Consider the following 22,021-nt stretch of genomic DNA (forward strand, 5'->3'; position numbering starts at 1 on the left):
AACTATGAAGTTTGTTGGAGGAGGGATAATGGTGTGGGGCCATTTTTCAGGATTTGGGCCAGGCCCCCTTATGTCTAGTGAAGGGTAAGCTTAATGCATCAGAATACCAAGACATTTTGGACAATGCTATGCTTCCAACTTTGTTGGAACAGTTTGGGGAAGGTCCTGTTTATTCCAACATGACTATGCCCCAGTGCACAAAGACATGGTTTGATGAGTTTGGTGTGGAAGATCTTCACTGGTCCGCATAGAACTCTGACCTCAACCCCATCGAGCACCTTTGGATTCTGTGTGTTTGCATGTAGAACTATTTTTACTCTGTTAAAAAAGTGACATCCTAGAAGAGTAACAGGACGATGACATAGTGAATTATTAAGGTGTAGATTATCAGAGCCAACATCCAGACAGCTGATCAAATTTTGGTGCCAAAGAATCAAATTTGTCCTTGCTCAATTTTTAAACCTCATCTGCTCGATACTTAAAAATTCACTAAAGTCCTGTGATGCAGCAATGACGGGCTCTAAAGTTGGTGGAACAGCATGGAAACCATTAGCTAAGTGTGCAGTATGTAGTTTATATGTAGCATGAAGTTTCAGACATAACGTCTGTCTATCCTGTTCCCAGTGTTTCCCACCTTGCGTGTTAGCTCACCCTTATTTAGCTCACCTCTATCTTGTTTCCCATTGACTGTTTGCATGTAAGTATAAACTCTGTGTGGCTACGCTCATTTTGACAGTTCTGTGCTCGATCCAGTAGCTCATCTCTTCAGGTATTTTTATGTTGATCACCATTGCAAATACTTAATATTCTGCTTTTAGGATGCCTCTTTGGGGGGTCATATTCCTTGCACTTTATCAGTAAAAATACAAATGTAAACATCAGCTTTTATCAGCCAGCTTTTGGCAGATTATTTCTAATTGGCTGTAATCATCTGGCTGATTAATCGGCCCTGATTTAGACATTGATTCGATAAACAAAACTATATTTATTTGATCCTAAATGCCATTTAATCTTTAACTTAGTGAAACCTGTTGTCAAAAAGTTGATGTGGAATATTTTACTTTCTTTGTAGCCTGAGAGGAACTGAAAGTCTGCTGACTTAGCTGAATCTTTTTTTAATGCTATTAAAGATAGTAAAAAGTGATTAAATGGACAAAACTCCCACTGAGAGCCGAGTCGAGGCAGTGAATACATAGACTGAGTGGGTGTAAACACAACCAGTGTTAATGCTGTTTAGTCTGACAGATGTTTATGTAAGCATAACTTTGTGCTAAGCTACATAGAAAATGCCTTTTTGTTTGTATATTTTAATAATTTGGTTTATCGGCAGGACTTTCATGTGTTTAGGTCAGCTTCACAGCTTTATACACTGTTGATACGGCCTGTAAACATCTGCAAACAACAAATGACTTGATTAAAATTCACAAACATTGGCTTCTCTGGAAGTTTACCCTCAGTTTCTGTGAAAGATAATGTACAGCTATCCGCTCTGAAAGCTTGATCTGACGGACGATCATGAAACATTTTCACCAGATGTTACAGATGTTTCCTCCCTGACTCGTTAATGAGCAGTTTCCCATAATGTTCAGTGCTATAATTTACTCTCTGAGTTCAGCACATGTGGATCAGCTTCCATAAAAAGATGTGAATCAGAGATGTGAGGCAGAGGTGGAGCATTTGTTCATGATTTGTTTGCATCATCACTGTCAAACAACCAACAGATGCAACTATTCTCTTCATGACAAGATAAAAAACAGCAGCTTTGGTCACACTGACTGTTTCCAGTGGAGCATCAACAGTGTTAAGTTTCATTATCTTTACGTTCACTGTATGGACAAATGTATTAGGACGATTACACCAGTTGGCAACTCTTATGCGTCCTACCCCTTAGAGGCACTGACCCCGCTCTGTGATTATACCTGGTTTTACTCTTTGTGGCTGAGTTGCTGTTGTTCCTAAACACTTCCACTTTCTAATAATATAACTCACAGTTGACCGTGTTCATGAACATTCTTACTGTAATGGTGGCGTCCATCAGAGAACCTTGCTTGAAGTCACTGAGCTCTTCGGGACGATATAGTATCACAAATGTTTGCAAATGGAGACAGCATGGCTAGGTGAATTTATACATCTGTGGGACTGAGTCTGATTGAAACACCTGAATACAATACCTAAGAGGAGTGGCCAAATACTTTTGTCCATATAGTGGTCATAACAAGGTCATAAAGATATTCCATCACTTTAGAGCTTTGTAACCCTGTCATCCACTGCCCCATTGCCTCTTGAAACAGAGTTTAAAGGGGTAGTGGGTGAAATTTTCCCCACTGAAACAGGACGACCCTTTAAGATCCTGTCATGAATAATTATTCATTGTATCTGTGTAAACAGATGCAACAACAAAACCGAACAGTTCAACTGAGAGATTTTTTAAAAGGTTTGTTTGGAACAGTAGGGACCATAATACACTGAAACAATGTAAAACTATGCTTGTCTTAATTTTAAGACCTTATTTATGAAGAAATTAACTACATTTGTATGCTTCTTTTAATGATTGGTTTTTAATCCTTCATATGATTCACAAGGCTTCCCAACAGATTTCCCATTACAGCAGTTGTGCCACAAAACCTCCAAAGACTCCATCCCACCCATTTATCATTAATAATAATAAGAAGAAGAAGAAGAAGAAGAAGAGGAAGAAGAAAAAGAAACTTTTTCCTTTTAAGGATTATGTGCTCTTTAGTGCAACTTTTTCTTTTTCTTTTTTTTTTTTTTTTTTTTTTTGCAGCCTTCCCTAGATCTGTACTTTGCAACAATCCAGTCTCTGAGCTCTGCAGGCAGGTCCTTTGACCTCATGTCTTGTTTTTTTGCTTATATGCATAACTAGTTGTGAGGCCTTCTAAAGGGAGATGTTTGTCTTTCAAAATCATGTCCAATCAATTTGTTTACCACGGGTGAACTCCAATCAGAGTGTAGAAATATCTCAGCAAAGATATAGAGAAATGGGAGGAACCTGAGCTAAATTTCAAGTGTTTTGCTAATGGTCTGAATACCTATGTCAATGTGATATTTCAGTTTTCTATTTTTTATAAATTTGCAACAAAAAAAGAAAAAAGGAGGAAGAATTATGTTTTTACTTTGTCATGATGGGGTAGAAAGTGTAGATTAAAGAGAACATATATATATATATATATATATATATATATATATATATATATATATATTCTAAATTGTGGCATCAGGCTGCAACATAAAAACAATAAAAATACTTTCTGAATGTACTGTAGAAAACTGAAACTCTGACTAAATTGTGTTTTCTTCTGTTTTTACTGTGTTTTGTTCATGTTAAGAGAGATGTATTTAATATTTGTTTGTTCACTCTATAATGCTCCCTGCAAAGTGATATTACTTGCAGCAGGTGGGAGTATTTCCACTCTTCCTGGACACAGTATGAAGTCTGTGAAGTTCTACAGTTTTCTATCACTGTAGTTCTGCTGGTGTTCAACTGATGCAGTTATCAAAGCAGTGCAAACTGATGTTTAAAGCTCCTGTAAGGAATTTTATCTGGTTATGAAACAGACTGAAATTAATATTAAAATCAGCTATTGCTGGAGTGGTATCTCTGGTAGTTTAAAGTCAGCAGAAGGAGTTTTTTTTTATTCAACATTTTTAAAAAGTGTGCAGGATAAGTTTTATTTATCTATTTGCACATAAGATATACAGTTTGGTGTGACATTGATAAATCCTTTAGTGAAAGAGTAAAGTGAAGAATGTGTTGGTGAGGAAGGAAACCTGGAGAGCTATAATAAAACCCCATCATATTATAACTAGACTTTGTAACAAAGAATATAATCAAAAGGACATTGTGAAAAAAGGACAGGACAAGATCCACAGAGATGAGAGATACCACCAAAACTAACCCAAACCCAAAGCTCATCACATGAGCTTTAATATCAAAGTAAAAATCATGTTAAAGCAAAAACTCCTGGGATCTTGAGGCATAATAAGGATGACACCATAAGACTCACTTTTCTTAACACTGTCCAGTTGACTTCTCCGGCCCTGAACGTCATCTTTTGATTGTGGTTAAAAGAAAGGAAAGGGGAACAGGGATGGTGCAGAATTCATGGTAAATCATTTACATTTAACAGTCAACCTGATGGATAATGCTCTTTGCAAGCAGCAGCGTCACAGTTACTTTAGATTATCTGCTGACAGATTTCTTTTTTCTGAAGAAATAGTCCCTCTGAAGACTGTTGGCAGTGAGCAGTGTGAATTAGCCTCTGAAATGGGGACACCTATTTTTTAATGTTTTTTTTCAAAGGATTTTCACTGCTTTTAGTCCTTTAAAAATAATAATTCTATCCGCCTTCATTGTATGTAGGTGGCAGCAGAAATTCCCTAAAATGGGTCAAATACAACCAAATAGCTGCATTTGTCAATGTCTGTGGAATCAGGTGAGAAGATGTGTTATAAAAAGATAAAGTCACATCTACATGTACATACACCATTTGTCTGCTTCTTTTAAATGAGTAAGAAGTTTGCACACTTCAATACTTCAATACAACTTTGATGTTTAAGCCCCGGGACAGAATATTCAGGCCAAATTTAAAGCTTTAAAGTGTGTCACTGTTGGCCCGAAGGCCTCCGCACATCTTTTAATGTGCTTGTGTGTAATAAAATAAACATACTATGCTTCCTGTTTGATGTTGTGCAAATGGAGGCGACTTTAAAGCAGCAGCATAAAAGTCCATTTGCAACATTGTGATTCCTCAGCACCTTAAAAGCACTTTTTAAACATGTGTTTGCAACAGCTGCACGACTTAAAAACTCTGTTTGATATCAGCTGCATTACACACGGAGAGCATAATGAAGAGCACGCGCTGCCTGCCTCCCCTGCGGCTCAGTTATGTCTCAATGATAATAATGATGATGATGTGGTGGAAGAGGCCGGGCTATCTGCTGCCCCCTGCGGGCTTACTGCGGTACAAACGCTTCAATGGAAGAAAACCCCTCTAATCTCCTTACTGCAGACAGCGCGTGCACTGTCACAGGCATGCACACATGCAAACACGCACTGTGGGCTAAATATGGCGGTAAATAAGATTGTGGACGCATTTAGTTTTGGTACGAAACAAACAGTGCATGTATAAGGCGAAGAGGATAATCCATTCCCTGATTGAACTTTAACCATAAAAAATAGAAAAATAATCCATGTTATAAATAATCTTTTTATTTCTGCACTGAATAACAAATCAGAAATTACTCGAAGATTTTTTTAATATACCTTCTAATTATTTGACTTTAGCAGGTGAAGCTAATCTCTTAAATATAGAATACTTCTACTTATTAAGGGGGGAAAAAATGCTAATTCACTGAATATCCTGGAGCTGTGAAGATACCATGATGCGTCTGTCAGCCTGTACGCAAGCGCACTGACCGCCCACCCCGGCGCCTTGTGCTCACGCGGATTGGCTGCTAAAGATACCAGCTTCTGCGTGCGCGCTGTGGTTGGCTGCGGCTTTGCTGGCCATTACGTTATGCTTACTCCACATACACACACTCACAGGCAGGCAGCTGGAGAGAGGGAAGACGTAATGGTTTGATTCCCTGTGCACTTGCAATGGTCGTCGTCCTGACATTACTCGGCAGATTCCTCAAACGGGAGGTGCAATGAAGGTGCGTGAGTATCCCGCCGTTTATGTACGATTCTGTTTCACTGACGGTGCAGGTTTGAGGTGTTTTAGGCGCGATGCTGCACCGACAGGAGGGAATACCTCCATCCTAATGTCAATTAAACGTTTGTGGATGGGATTATATCAACAGGCTTGTGTTTTTACGCAGCCTGATTTTAACCTGTCATCTTCTACTCCTACTCCCTCCCTGCTTCCCTTACAACCCTGTCAGTCTGATGTGTGTTTTTTTTAATTTCCTGACAAGCGTGCAACCCTTGCAAGGCTTCCCCTGCGTCTGCAGCCGTCCTGATAAACAGTAGGTACAGCGTGTAGCCTTCTAATGAGCCTGCGTTGACCCCAGTGTGATAGTTCAGTGGACTAAAGCCGCTGCAGCGACGTCCATTCATCGTCAGGCTCTAATCCGCTTTAATGAGATCCAGACAGAGTGAAGGGGATATTTGGGGGACGTCTCGGTGTGATGAAGAGAGAGATTCACCTCTCAGGTCCAAGCGAGCTGTGTCAGAAGTCTCCTTCCGCTCCTGGAGTGTTTGTGTTTGTGCTGCAGCACAGCAAAAAGGCAGGTGATGTGATGATGCTGTCTGGCAGCTCGAGCTCTGAGGACTGATAACGATGGAGATGATGGCGATGATGTCATTGGAGCTGTGGTGGCGGCAGGTTTGTGGAGGGAGTCATGGTGAAAGGTGAGGTGGAGGCAGGGCTGGAGCTACAACCTTCATCATCACCATCACTAGTGTACACAGGCTGGAAAACAGCATGCATCAATGTGACTCATTCAGCAAGTAAAACCCTCTTAGAACAAAAGATGCAACACACTGAAGCACATTTGTACCTCAGTACATGTCTTCTATTTGTTCTAAAGTGCATACACTCTCAGAACTTCAGCGCTGATGCATCTTACGGTGAAAGTCAGAAATGTACGTGCAAGGACAGGAGGGTTTCCCCAGAGCAGCAGCTGCAAGCTAAGTAGCCAGCTACTCTGTGCAGGCTTCCCAGATATTTTTACATCCAAAACATAAAGTAAAAGAAGAAAGGGTTTGTGTAAGTCTTTAGAAATGTCAATTATTCAGATGATAAACGCTTAAAGCAGCAGGGAGGTGCTGTTATATGTCTGTGAGACAGACTGGAGTTAATACTGATGCCTCATTTTGACTAACAAAACCAAATCAGCAGAAAGTCAGTTTATCCGTATGTCTGTTTTAAATGTCTGTGACCTCTCTCACAGGGTAGGTGTCAGGTGGTTAGCTGCAGTTTCAGCCTTTGTTTACATTTTCAGCAGCAAAAATGAACAGTAAGTGATGCAGCTAAGCCTGGCTAGACATCAGAGTTTAGCCTCCTGGAATATTTGTGGGGGTGTGACCCAATTTGAGGCTTGTCATAACTGGTTAATTGTCCAAATAATCCTCAAGTCAGTGGTGTCATAAAAAATGTTACACTGCTCCTGACTGAGTCAGAGCTTTACTGATATGCAGTATCAAACAAGTCCAGAACAGACAACCAACAATAGCATATTAGCTCAAACATTGCAGAAGTCTTTATTTTTCTTCTAAAATTATTAGTCCTCTTTTTTTTTTTTCAACATTGAAATGATTAAGGTTCTATTGCCATGCCTTTCACTTTCATATCATTCATAGTTTAGAAAAGTTCGACCTTTTGTGCAAAAGTCGGCTCATCTAAATGAATAGAAATATTCTTTGGAAATTCCACTTTTAAGAGTTTTTAACCTCATACACCCTTGTTACTCATTTATACACTAAACTTCTTCAGAGTCAGTACTAGTGGTAAGGCATAAGAGTACCAGTATGTATTAAGAGCACAGTCTCTTTAGACTAAGGGCCGATATTGATACCAGTAACTACGATAGCATGAGACTGATTTGAAATTGAGGTGCATTTTTTGTTACAAAAAAATATACTTAATGTGATGAATGTAAAACTGTATGTTAAAAAAAATAGGGAAAAATAAACATTTTAGCACTGCCTCTGTCAACATGAGAAACAGCACAGAGCAGGGTACAGACAGTGTTGCCATGAACTCCATGTTTCAGTGCCACCCAAGGTACCTGCTGTTTATTGGCTGGCACTTGTATGACATCAAGCCAATCAGATAGTGTTGTAGGCGGGACGTTAGGCCAGACTGTAGGGAGTGAAAACAAAGCCATAGGAGAAGACACACCTTGCAGTGGAGACAAAGTAGCACATCTTTACATTAAGTGATCTGATCAGTTATCAGGAAAATACAATCCTGATACTGATAATAGGCTAAATGCCAAATATTGGCATCAGTAGGCCAGACGATCATCAGTCTAAGCCTACTTCAGAAAGCATATTCTTTTTTGTTTGTTTGATTTGCTGCAAAATGGAAGTATTCCATAATAGTTTGCTGAGGACATCAATTATCCTCCATATTAAGTCACATTAAATCACGCAAGTTTCTGTGAGATCTCCAGTCAGCCACTGTGAAGTTGTTAAAACAGCAGGTGTGTGGTCTAGTGTGTGCATTCTTCAGATTAAAATGTTTAAAATCAGTTGAATCTATCCTTATGTTCATGTTCTCCCACATTTTTTACACAGTCTGGCTTCAGACCGTTCATCTCTGACGGCCGCCCTCACAGACCGTTCATCTGAAAGGAAGTGCTATTATTTGCTGGTACATTGCATTTCCAGTTTAAGATTTTTTTCAATGCAACTTTATTTGTAAACAAAGTTGGATTTACATTCATGAAAAACCACATTCCAAACACTACAGACTAAGCAGAGACCCGATCAAGGAGTAACACGAAAGGTGCCTCACTTTTGCTTTAGCTTGAGCTAAAGCTAACATAGCTACGCTGACTACATAGTAAGCATAGCTGCATAAGCCATTGTTGCTAAGTTAGCCTTAGCAATGTGAACTTTAGCAAACATGGCTTAAGCTAACTTTGCTTTGTGGATAATGTAGATACTTAGCTTACTTAGCTGCTTAGTGAGCTTAGCTTTAGCTATGTAGCTACATTAGCTAAATGTATGGTATGGTGTATGGTGTTTGCAGATGTATGGTCTGCAGCCAGATCCCTCTCCAATTTCTAAAGTTGGGTACAGTTAAAAGCCATCTTGTAGGTAGCCTAAGTGTTGAAAGAAAGCAGGATAAGATACTTTGTTAAAACACATGTTCAGGACAAGATCGTCAAAGAAATGAGAGATATCCATTTGTCCACAGGGGGCGCCAAAATGAACATAAATCAAAAGTTTCTCACAGGAGCTTTAAACAAATTCCATTTTTAAATCCACATAGTCTGTAGGGGAGAACTGTTTTAAAGTCAGCACTCAAAATATATTTAATCCTCCCCTTAGGTTTTAAAACCATATCCTGCATTTGATCACTTTGCTTACATGCCTCTGGCTTCTTTCTCCTCTGAACTGCATGTTCAAACAAATATTTTACAGCTTCTATTAGTTCAGTCTTGAAGGGTATTCACATAAATATGATAGAATAAGTGCTAAAGCTCAAGTAAGGAAATATTGCAAGTGTAAAAATGCACATACTGCAATTTTCTAAATATTGGACACTGCTATTTCAGCTCAGATAGCGTGCATCATCTACTGCTTCTTCATTAGAACCTGTGTGATATTTTTATGCAGAGAGGTCAGGCATTTGTCACTCTTGGAGGGCAGTGTGGTTCATCTTCCTGCGGCCCATCATCATCACTCACTGTGTCCCTGGGAAGCAAAATGGACGAGATGTTTTATTGACTAATCTGGTTTAAATTGAAAAGCAGCTTTTCTGCCCCTGTGGACCAGCGTTAGCTAAAGTGGGTACAAGCATATAACTACCTCCCAGTGTATCATCAATGCCATTTTAATCAGGGACCGACCTATGGTGATGTTCAATGCATTTAAAATCCTCTTACTATTTAATTTTCCTGCACATTCTGTACATGAAGCACGCACATACTCACAAATCTCTAATGAAATTATACCATGTAGCGCTGATGTCATCTATCAGATAACAATGAAGCCATATCAGAACTTTTTCTAAAGTAGATCAAGACATCAGACTATAAAAAGAGTCCTGGGGGCACTCAGATTCTTGTGGTGGTTGTAAATTAGTCCAGTCATGTTTTGTTATTGCAGGACAGTCTGTGCAGCAGAAATATATCTCTTTATTAATGCATCAACAGAATTCTCCAGGCTAAATCCTCCTCCAAGTCCTCCTCTGCTTTTGCAGTAAACTGTGTAAATCTGTTCTTTTGCAGACACAAATCCAGACTTCACTGGTAGCAGCTTCAGCTTTATAAGTATATCTCTTTTGGCGTCTTTGTTCGGTGTCTGCAGGCGTCACTTAAGCATTTCTATAGGTCAAATCTGAGAAAATAATACTTTTGCTGTCATCATTTTCAGTTATGAATGAGTTAATATTTCAGTGTCAGCGTTACTCTCTAGGCTCAGTAGTGATGCAGCTGAATTCCCCTCTGTCAGTATGAGTGACATTATGATGCCAGAGAAAAAAACAAAGGAAATGAAATTCAAGAGAGAGACAGTGGAAGATGGAAAGATAGTGAAGATGGCTGGAGAATGCATGACCCTGCAGAGTTACTTGGACTGAAACATGGTAAAGCTGTCTGCAGTCATTCTCTATCATGCACGGGAATGTAAAGATGATGTGCACCATAAGATCTTCATCACAAATCAGCATTGCAAATAACTTCTGCTAATGTTTCTGCTATTAAAGCTATGAAATTAACCAAATGGAAGCTACATCTATATTTAAGTTGTCAAAATTATTGATACTTCCCCAATTTTGATACCATGTGTTGTCAAATGATACAGTTTCTGTTATTCAAATGATCAATAGTGTTAGAAAGTACTAGACCTTAGAAAATGATGTCATGTGATATGATGTTAATATCATTAGCTAATATCAACTAGCAGACATTTGCTTCTCAAACAGTAGCATTATTGGCCCGACCCATCAAAAATGCATAAAACTGTCCTTTCCTTTGTAGATAAGAGAAGCATTTCCCTCTACTGTAGCTGTACCACAACTTAAACATCACTGAAGCAAAGCTTGTACTATTCTGACTGTAACAATTTATATAAACTCAGCACAAAAAGTAAGGAAAATTTGTTTGGTAGATTATTTCTTTGTTGTAACAATCTTGGTAATAAATCTTATACCATTGGAAAGTCTGTTTATTGCCCTTTTAAATTGTGCCACAGTTGCAAGCAACATGCATCTGTGGGATGAGCAGCAGAGCTGAGTATGCGAGTTGTGCCCATGAAAAGTTTTACAAATCTGTGGCACCATTTAAAAAGGAAATAAACAGGCATTCCAACAGTATAAGATTTATTACCAAGAAGCATTGTTACAACAAAGAAATAATCTACCAAACAAAAATTTCCTTACTTTTTGTGCTGAGTTTATTTTTGGATCCCCATCAGACACTACCAGAGTAGCAGTACTCTTCCTGGGGTCCACCCAGGCAAACTCTAACAATCCATGTACAATAGCAGCTACAGTAGACACCAGTAAGACCAAGATAAACCCACTGGCAATCAAAAAGGTAACCTCTCATTGGCTTATATTAACTACTAAAATACATTTAAATGTAATGCTGCCTCTTTAAACAATCAGTACAGCAACTACACATGACTTAGAGGTACACAAAAGATGACCAAAAGATTCCTCTATTTAGTCATATTTATAGATTTGGATTACACCTACAGTGCCTATAAAAAATATTCACCCCCTTGGATGTTTTATCCTTTTATTGATTTTATGACTCGGTCATATTTCATCTCAATTGGCTTTTTTTTTGGATTGCAAAAGAATCATTTTTAATGTCAACGTAATAAAAAAACATTTCTACAAATATCAATTTGACAAAAATAGCTGATGTTAAATAAGTGACTGCATATATGCCCCCCCCCCCCCCCCGTCTGACCTAATTCATCACAGGTCCAGCCAATAGGTGCTAGCAGTCTCACCATTGGTGAAGTAGGGATCACCTGAGTCCAGTGAATGAGCCTCAAGTGATTGTAGTATAAAGACACCTGTATCTGAAGGGTCCAGTCACTGGTTAATCAGTATTTCTGGCTACCATTACACCAGGAAGACAAAAAAACACTCCAAGCAACTCAGAGAAAATGTTATTGAAAAGTATAAGTCAGGGGATGGAGACAAAGAATTCCAAAACACTGAACATCCCCAGAGTTCAGTTAAATCCATCATCAAGAAATGGAAGGAATATTGCACATGTGTAAATCTGCCTAGATCAGGCCGTCCTCACAATCTGAGTGACTGTGCGAGAAGCAGACTAGTGAGAGAGGCCACCAAAACACCTATGACGACTCTGGAGGAGTTACAGGCTTTAGCAGCTGAGGTTGGGAGAGACTCTGCATAAAACAGCTGTTGCCTGGGTTCTTCACCACTCAAAGGTTAAAGGAAAGAGATGGCAAAGAGAAAGCCACTGTTGAAGAAAAATCTTGCTTTTGCTTAAAGGCATGTGGGAGACTCCATGGTCAAGTGGAAGAAAGTTGTTTGGTCTGATGAGACCAAAATGGTTCCTTTTGTTCATCAGACAAGACGCCATACACTACACATCACCACAAACACACCATCCCCTATGTAAAGCATGGTGGTGGCAGCATCACGCTGTGGGGATGCTTTGCGGCAGCCAGACCTGGAAGGCTTGTAATGTTGGAAAATCCAAGAGGACAATGTTATTCAGCCTGCAAGAGAACTGTGGCTGGGGAGAAGATTTATTTTCCAGCAAAACAATGACCTGAGGCCTGTGCGATGAAGATTTTCTCTTATCGAGATTATTCAGGATTAACCCTGGATTTTCTTTACGACGACACTGGTTCACTTCTTACCGGGATAAGTCACCACGGTAACTTATGCTGAACGGCTAACCTGCTCTGGAGCAGGTTATGTTCTGGACACGAGATCAGCAAGTATAAAAGCACTGCCTCCTGACCAATCAGTTCTCTTGGAAAATGGCCTGCCCGTTCTTAGAAGATCCTGGTTGGTGCACGGATCGTAAGAAGAGCGTTTAGGACAGAAAGAATACTTAGGGATAGATGATAGATAAATTCCGGTGATTTCATCCATACAACAGAGACAGAGTGGTAGCAGAAATAAAGCCTTGTCACTCACCACTTAGATGTATGTTTTTATATTTAATTTTCACTTGCTCCCAAGTCCTTTTTGCTCCACTAGGTTTGCATCTGAAATAATGGGGTTAATAATAATGGTCACACATGGCATAACTGCAGAAACATGGATTAAAGGAACGCACAACTACTTGTGCCGTCACAGTGAGGAATTGATATTACAACACAAAAAGCAGTTTTTCAAGGAATGGAGTAAAATTGCAGTGTTCAGATGTGCAAGCCTGATTGAGACCTGTCTACACAGACTCACTGCTGTGATTGCAGCCAAATCTACTAAATACTGACTTGAAGGGGGTGAATATTTATGCAATCACTTATTTTACCTTATATGTTTTTTTGCTTAATTGACATTACTTTGTAGAAATCTGGTCACTTTGACATTAGATAGTTTTTTAATAATTTTCTTTTGTAAACAAAGCCAAATTGTATTGACCATAACTGATTTATAAAATAAATTTTTTAAAAAAAGCTTAAAACATCGAAGGGGGCAAATACTTTTTATAAGCACTGTATATGGAGAGTCTGAGACATTAGTTTTTTTGTTTTTTTTTTTTTGAACAGTTTTACTAGTTAACTTTTGATGTCTGATGGAAGAAAATTCCACATTTTCATATCTGTAAACTTGACACTACAGTGTTTTAATGATGTCCCTGTGCTGTTAAAGGGTTCAAAGTGACAAACACTTCAGTATATCTGAGCTTTTCTGCTATTGACAGATGCACAGATTAAAGAGATACTGTAGATACTAAAATGCCCAGCGCTGCAGCTCCACATAGTGGTCAATGGTAGCTGCCACCTCTTTTTGTCCTCCAGTCCTCTATGAAGGTCATGTGACTGAAAAATTGTATATACATTAGTAGTGGGTGGTAAACAGATATCATACGTCGCCGGCTATGAAGGAAAAAAAAAAGGGCCATGGTATGGATTTTTGCAACGCCGTGATCTAATCATTGATTAAACGCTAGGCATCAACAATGCAGCAGCTAGCAGCAGCTCAGTCTAAGTCCAGTCAACCAATATTGATTCTTCAGAGCTGATTTCGATTTTTAGTAGTTTTTGCATTTATTAATGATGTACAAAATGTACTTAATGTGACAAAAAAATTGCATGATCAAAAAATGAAGGACAATAAACAATTTAGCCTTAGCTCTGTCAGTATTAGAAACACACAGAGCAACACTGTAGCAGCAGGACAACAGGAAGTGATGTCATGCTCACTGTGTTAGTGGCATCCAGGCTGAGGTAATGATTGGCTGGTAGTCATGTGGCATCTCACCAACCAGATGGTGTTAATCTCATGTGAGACTGTGGAGAGTGAAAATACAGCCAGGGTAGAAGTGGAGCCAAAGTCATGCACTTTTTGATTAGTTAATTACAGTGATTATTGGTAAAATAAAGTGCCGATACCAATAATTGGCCAAATGCCAAATATCAGCCTCGGTAATTCATCAGGCTGATAATCGGTTAAAGAAATGTTTGGCTCATTGTAGCTTCTGTTGATACAAATGCTATCAATGTTGATGACTACTGATGATGTATCATGAACATAATTAGTCGTCCCACTTAGTAGAGGATGATCTCCCCAGCACCACTTTCTAACTGTTTTTAGGGGCACTCAGAAATAAGGGATAGGGGTAGAATGTAAACATGGAAAGTTTCTGGGGTTTTTTTCAGTGCTAGTTAAACATCCAGTCTCAACATGACCCATTTAGACTCCGTCTCTGTCCCATATGGCCTCAGTTGTCTCTGCTTTGATGCAATTTTTGAGATATCATCCTCGAAAGCTGATTTTATGAGGTCAGATCGCTGTTTGTCCGCATGAGACCGGCTTGTCTTCCCTCCTCTGTAGATAGTTTTTCTATTTAAATCTGTGCCTCTCCTCTCATGTTTGTTTATGTGCAGACTGGGGGCTGTTTGCTGCTCCTGTTTGATGTTAAAAATCCTGCAGCCGCGTGAGAAATATTTAAACTATCCCGTCACTCAGAGTGTCCAGAGGTGACTGGAAGGACAAATACATGAAAACAAAATTGTTTTCCTGAAGGTAGAGCTTAAGTGATGACGCTGTAGGGTAAACAGAAATGCTCTAAGGGGGAAAAACAACAAATGTAGTCCATGTGATCGTGTCACTTGTTTGTTTGGGACTCCCTGCCTGCAGAGCTTACAGTGTGGTAATTGAAGTGACGCGGGGAATCGTGCTGCTGGCTCACGGCCACACAAGTCTGATTTCATGCAGACTGCAGCGGCTCATGGTCCTGCAGTAAATATTCTTTTTATTGGCTTTTTACTGCCATAGGAGGGAGGCTGTGGTTGAGAGCAGCTGAACATCAGGTCAAGTTCGTGCCAAGGGCAAAAAACATCAGAGTTGTCTTGGAAGAAGGTTTTATTGTGGGCATAAAACTAGAGGATAAAATCATAAGTGAGCAACTTTTTTATAGATACAATAAAGATCGAGGCATGTAACATAGATGTTAGTGCCTAATTATTTAATCAGCTGAGAGAATGATGAGCATAAGCATTTGGTTTTCTGGTTGCCATTCTGATGATAAAACTGCAAAAACGTTTGAGGAATTTTCTTTGAACTTTTGCGTAACTGTCCCCTCTGACTGAGAGTGATCTGATTAAATTTGGGAGTTCACAGGTCAAAAGTCAAGGTCACTGGGCTTCATCTCATGCTTGTAAACGCAATATGTTAATTACAATTTTAGGGATTTTCTCCAAACTTCACCCTAACGTCCATCTAGACTCAAGCATTGTGAATTAGATTTTGGTAGTAACATGTTATAGATCAAGGTAATTAAACTATCATAGCTTTAAATATGATTTCTTTAAAACTGTCTTTGAGGGGTTTTCCTCAAACTTTGCACAAACTTCCACTTAAAACTCAAGCATAAATAAATAAGATTTTAGAGGTTACAGGTTAAGGATCAAGGTAATTTATCCTCATGTTCATTTCATACTTTTGAATGCGATTTCTTTAAAAGTTTCTTTGAGGGGTTTTCTTCAAACTCTGCACAAATCAAGGAAGAACCAATTAGATCTAGAAGCTCAAAGGCCAAGGTCCTATGGCATCATGTTCATTCCTAGCTTGTCAATGGGATATCTTAAGACCTTTTCAGGAGACTCAAAATTGATGTCATTAGATTTTGGAGGCCCAAGGTAAAGCTCACTGAGCCTCATTTTCCCCCCTTGCTCATGCCATTATCTAAGGAACAATTTGTGGGATTTCCATTAAAGTTGGGACACATGTCCACTCTGACTCAAGGATGATCTGCTAATATTTTGAAGGGCAGAAGTCAAGGTCACTGTGCTTAAAATCAAGCTACCACCGTACTTTTGCTGTCTGACGGTGGTACACCACATGGAGGTAGAGCTGGGCGATATGGTCTCAGATGAGTTTTGCAATATTTTTAGGCTAAATTGCAACACAAAATATATATGCCGCTATATTTTGGAATCTCTTCTTAATAGGGATGGGTATCGAAAACTGGTATTTACATAGTACTCATAGCAACACATCCAATACCTACTGAACCAAATTACAAAACAGATATCGATACTTCATTTTGATACCCTGCCACCCCAATAAAAGGCAACAAATACCTTATGGAAGTTGTGTAATTTACGTGTAAAGTTGTACTGGTTTCTTTTTATAATGCCATTTTTGACTTGCACCTTATAAAGATATTTCTGCAAATCATTTATGATACCCAGACAGCTTTTATTTTCCTGTGGACTTTCAGCAAACATTTTTCTCTCAAAGTTATTGATTCAAACAGCATTTAGGCACCGTATCAGAAAAAACCTAACCCAACCCTTCTTTCTTAATTACTGTATGTTTATTTCAGCCCTTTGATGCATAGAATGACACCAGTATGATGATTATAGTGGACCCTTCTATTTTCTATACAGTCCTTAGGCTATAAATTGTTTTCTGTTATGTTTACTATTATTGATCATTGAAATAATGTATATTCCTTACTAAAGGTGAAGCAAACCTATACAAGATGAAGCTGATAGCCAAAACTCTGCAGTTTCGTGACATGAGATTGTCTTTCAGACCTTGTGCAAGGAGTTCACCTGTGTGATCACAGGGAGAATAGAAAAGCTCATTAGGAGGCATGAACTTTTTAACTCTGAGTTGTTGATATAATGCATTGTTAGGCTGAAACCACAGGTCTGATGTTGTGGGGAAGTTGGTCACATTTTTGAACTACTGGGCCTCCAAGTCTGGCAGGGAGTTTTCAGCAAAAAAAAATGCACCCAGGCAAATCATACTTTGGGTCAAGTGTCTTTATGAGATTTTTTTAATCCTGGCTTTTCAATGTTTTGTTGGGCCATGTCTGTGGCGATGTGCTGTTTTATTGCCGCCATAATTTGGGCGTAATCTTACAGCATATTTGACAGATTCCTGCATTTTGTTTGGAGTCTTCCTTTTTGAGTCTGAAACACTGCGAGATTACAGAGAGTGTCTTGTTGTCACATCATAGTTTGTCAAACTGGGCAGTGAAGAGCAGCACAGATCCTGGTGGAGACGGCTGGAATAGCTCACAATGGAGATAAAGAGCAAGGCTTTGATGCAGCCCTCTGTGTCTCTGCAGACAGGAACTGCAAAACAGCAAATTCAAAGAAATGCAAGATTTTTTTGTAAATATATGAGTACTTTAAATACTTATTGCCACAGATAGATTATTTTTTTTCACTATTTGCTCCACAAGAGATGGGAGAAAAAGTTTGTGCAAAAAAGTCTTGGTTATTATAGTGAACTGTGAGTCACATAGAAAGTGTTTTAATTTCCTTTTTTGTGTTTATAGTCCCATAACTTTTACTAAACTCAAGTGACATTACTGCAGCACACACATTAATAAAGCCTAGGTTGTCCTTTAAATAAGAATGTCTAGAGCCTGACTGTGCACCACAGGGTTGATGTTTTACAAGCTTTATCAGACAAAAAGTCCAGGCGAGACAAAATGTTTAAAAAATGTTAGGGCGTTTACATCAATACAAACAACCGCTCACTGATAGCACCGATAGCATCTTGTGGGAACAGTGCAGTGTCGCACTATTTTGTTCAAAGCAATGTGACTAAAGGTGTGTAGAGGCTGTGTGAGGTTATACTCACATATAATCAAAGCATCGAATGACGGTCAGTTAAACTGCAAAGAGGACTGAAGGCCAGCGGTGCTAGCACTGCTAACATTAGCGTCATTCTTTGAACTACCTTTGCTTTGCTACAGTGTGAAGTTGGATTACTGAATATATTTACTTGACTTTAGACTAGTCCCATTTGCATTTCATCGGATGGGAAATTGTTTGCAGATGGCATGACTTTTATTTTGATAGGCTAAGCTATTTTAACGATGCTACCTTTGCCTATAGGTAATCTATCCTGCAAACCGTCCAACATTTCCAGAGTAATGACAGATTTAACCTTTAAAACTCCGTCCTGGCTGCCTGGGGCAGAGGGGGAAAACCTCCCCCTCCCCCTCCTCGTCTCCCTCGCTGTGACTCCACATATAGTGCCTCGTTCCTGTGCTTACATAAGCAGTCCCTAAGCAGATGGGTGAGGTCAGATCACAGGGTACTTGTGACAAGTCAGAGCAAAGAAGAGATGTGGCGCTGCCCTGTGAATTCCATTGTTTCCCCCTGCACGGACAAACACTGAGAGTCGGGAAGCACAGAGGGCGTACATTATGCTCATGTCAGCTATTGATTCTGCAGGCTGGACGGAGGAGGAGGAGGAGGAGGAGGAGGAGGGGGGACAACAGAAGACATATTCTCTTCTCTCTGCTCTTCCTCCCTTCCTCCATCCTCATCAGTATGCTCCAAGGAGTCGTGGCTCCCATCACGCCATCTTTGCCCTTCCGTCTGCGTACGGCCTTGTGGTCAGAAAATACATCTGAGTGACTCTGGACGTTTACTGGAGTGTCTGTCTGTCTGAGAACATAAACAAAACATCTACCACAAGATATCTAGAGCGTGGTTAAGACTCCTCTTTGTCTCATTTGTGTATCAAATAAAAAAACAGCTGACTGAGGAGTTTAACTGTTGGCATTAATAGGAGCTTTTAGAGTCTAATTATCTGTAACCTCACAGGCTGGTAAAGAGCACTCTACATAATGTGCTGCCTGATATCTGCCCTCCTCATTCATCTCCTTTCTCCATTTTCCCTGTCAATGAGGGAGACTCTCTACTAAAAGCTTTTTATGGTGTCATTGAGAAAAGGACTGTGTTATATTACATCATTATTAAGGACATTAGACACAAGTGATGCTGAAAGTTGAATATACAGCTAAGACGTCTCTATTTGATCTGCATTTAAAAGACAGCCTGATACTAAGACTGTGTATGATTTTTCTTTAGTTTAGCTCCTTTCTTTTATTTTCATGTATTTAAACACCGCTAACTATGCAAAAATTGTGATTAAAAAGATCAGATATCACAAAAACACATTTCTGTTAAATTTTAGATTCTGTAAAAGGCATCTTAATGGATATTTTGAGGATTTTTTTCAATCAAAAGTTTAATATAAAAATCTTTTATGAGGTACCCTTTAAAAGTCAGTAGATTGGCCAGAGTCTATGTCTGCCATCAGGTGGATCATCTTGCAAAGTTTCAGTCTGAGACATTTGTTCCAGGTCAGATAATGGCCAGATCAATCTGCATCATTTAAGGAGAGTGAGGAGGTAGCTTCATCTGTAGTTTAGTTTTACTGCAAGCCTGTAAACAATGGTGGCCAGTGAAGAGATAAGCATGGATGAAGCTATAGCAGCAGATTTTTTTTATTGTAAGAAAAGATCTGAATCCCACTGAAAGTGGAAAAGATGTTTTTTGGCAAGTGTTTGATTCGCCATCTGGCTTGGTAGTTGGTGGTTAACATGAACAATGGCTGCCTGGATAGATCCTGTTGTGAGGTTTACTCCCCGGAGAGGCTCATAAATCCTAGGGTTGGCTATTTACAGCAACCTCACAATACAATACATATCCTGATACAGAGGCCAAGATACAATATGATATGTATCCCGCTACACACTGATTTGGGGTATTAAACGTGATGTTATAAATATGATCATCAGAGATCCAAGTAAAAGTCTTAGCTATTAATAAATACAAACACAGTCATATTTAGCTTGGTCAACTTAAAATGGTCCTCTCTGTCTCCTCACTTGTTTTTGTTTTTCATTCTTAACATAGAATATTCTGGTATTGCTTTACTATAAGCCCACCTGGATATGTAATAAGGACTTTTTGCTTTACATCTGCATAATGTGGCGCCACTGTTGCTGTAATGAACAGACGAATGAGGATTTAACCGTGTTAGTCACACTCCTTCAGCAGCCGCCTGAAGCCGTTGTTATCAGCACCAGTGTTCAGCTCATGTTTTTACAAATAAAGCATTAAATGCAGCTTAAGATCCCCTGATCAGGAGTTATGGGAAATTTTGTGCTTACAGCGTCATTTAGTGCTGGTAGTGATGGCACAGTTTAGGCCGGTGAGCCTAGCTGCTTTTGCTAACTGCTAATAAGCCTGGTGTCATGTGTTGACAAGGGCTGGTGTTTCTGTAGTGTTTACCCTCTTACAGCTTACATGACTCATGTCCAACTCCTGACTTTCTGCTGTATGAAGAAACCTGAAATAATCCAGTACCTTTGCTTTTACTTTTAGCCTGCTGGCAAAACTCTGTGATCCATGTTACCAGTCTTCAGTACAGACTTGTTTTGGTTGAGTTGGACAAGGGCTACATCATGGAGTTTTCCAACTGCTGCCATCTGCTGTATTTTAAAACAGCTGTCACAGCATTTCAACCATATATATTCTGTAAAATATACAACTTGTTTTATATGTAAAGTCTGGCAGCTACATGCATGAAAGAACTACACTGTAAACATTACAGACTAGGCAACATTTAATAAATAGAACAGAAGAAGGTCAGTGGTCTAACCCAGACCAGGAGTGAATTATGTAGAAACCAGTTTAGCATTAGATACACGAACCGTGGCTCGCTTTAGCATTGTTAGCATCTGGAGGCTAGCTTTGTAGTTAACATTACTACATAGCCCAGTATAGCTAAGTTAGCTTTAGCAACGTAAGCTTTAACAAACATAGCTAAAGCTAATGAAGCTACATAAGCTACATAGATGAAGTAACTCACGCAGCTAACATTAGCTTTGTTTGTATAGATATCCATCCAGCTTTGTGAGCTTTGGCTTTAGCTATGTTAGCAAAATAGTGCACTTTTCTACATTGCTTAAGCTGCTAATGGAGCTACGTTTGCTGTGAATGTTTTATTGAAAGAAAAAAAATCCTGTAAACAGACGGTTTACTCGGCTTTATTAAATGTTTTGTGGTTAGGTTTTGCTGTTCAGGTTTTTGATTTGAATTTTGGTATCCCAGAACTTACCATAACCCTAATACTAACTAAGGCTTGGCAGTCAATCAGAATTTAGCTGCTTTTTGCAACCTCCACTCCAGCTCCTCTTCTATGCTTTATCTTACTAATCAATGCCATTCTGTTGTGATTGATGCCTGCTCTGCTCTGGGTTTATTGCTACTTTTCTTAAGCTTTCCTTGTAGGCACAGGAAGAGTAGGAATGTCTGCACAATGATAATTACTATACATAGTATTTAGGTAGTTTACAAAGGTAAATTTCCCCCTTCGACCATCACATTCCCTTGTCTACGACGCCACATCAGGCGATGGTTAATCATTCAGATTACCAGGGATAAGTTGTAACAGGTGGTCAACTTCTGCAGAAGTTGTCTCTGAAAGTTTTCTCTGTCTGTGCTCTGTTTAGGCGGGGGCCTCGTCCATGTGGGCGTCATGCTGCGGGCTGCTGAACGAGGTGATGGGTACGGGCACGGTGCGGGCGCAGCAGCCGGGGTTCGGAGCGGGGGCCGGGCCCTTCCGCTTCGCCCCCAGTGCTGGGTACTCCACCTACCCCCCCACCAGCTCAGGGAGCGCCGGACAGCTGTGCAAGGCCTGTGGACTGGCCTTCTCTGTCTTCAGACGCAAGGTAAATTACATTTTTTGCATATTTTTATCACACGAATCTTTCTGAGATTTTTCTACAGCAAAACTGTTTGTTTGGACTGAAAAGCAGCTGTCTGCTTTCACTTCATGTCAGCGTTCCATAAAACCCAGCGTGTAGAGAGGAAACCTGCCTCAGTAATCCCTCACAG

General features: G+C 39.5%; 1 protein-coding gene across 3 annotated transcripts in view; it reads left to right on the top strand.

The window, feature by feature from the left end:
* The first annotated feature begins 5,553 nt into the window (after nucleotides 1–5,553).
* Nucleotides 5,554–22,021, top strand: part of rnf34b (ring finger protein 34b) — a 38,893-nt gene continuing 22,425 nt past the window's right edge. For all 3 annotated transcript variants that reach the window (XM_041810669.1, XM_041810670.1, XM_041810672.1), the window contains exons 1-2: nucleotides 5,554–5,676; nucleotides 21,637–21,855. In XM_041810669.1, the coding sequence (XP_041666603.1) occupies nucleotides 5,671–5,676; nucleotides 21,637–21,855 (225 nt within the window). In that variant the 5' untranslated portion in view covers nucleotides 5,554–5,670. The remainder of the gene's footprint in view (nucleotides 5,677–21,636; nucleotides 21,856–22,021) is intronic.

This window comes from Cheilinus undulatus, linkage group 17 (assembly GCF_018320785.1).
Source record: "Cheilinus undulatus linkage group 17, ASM1832078v1, whole genome shotgun sequence".
Lineage (NCBI taxonomy): Eukaryota > Metazoa > Chordata > Actinopteri > Labriformes > Labridae > Cheilinus > Cheilinus undulatus.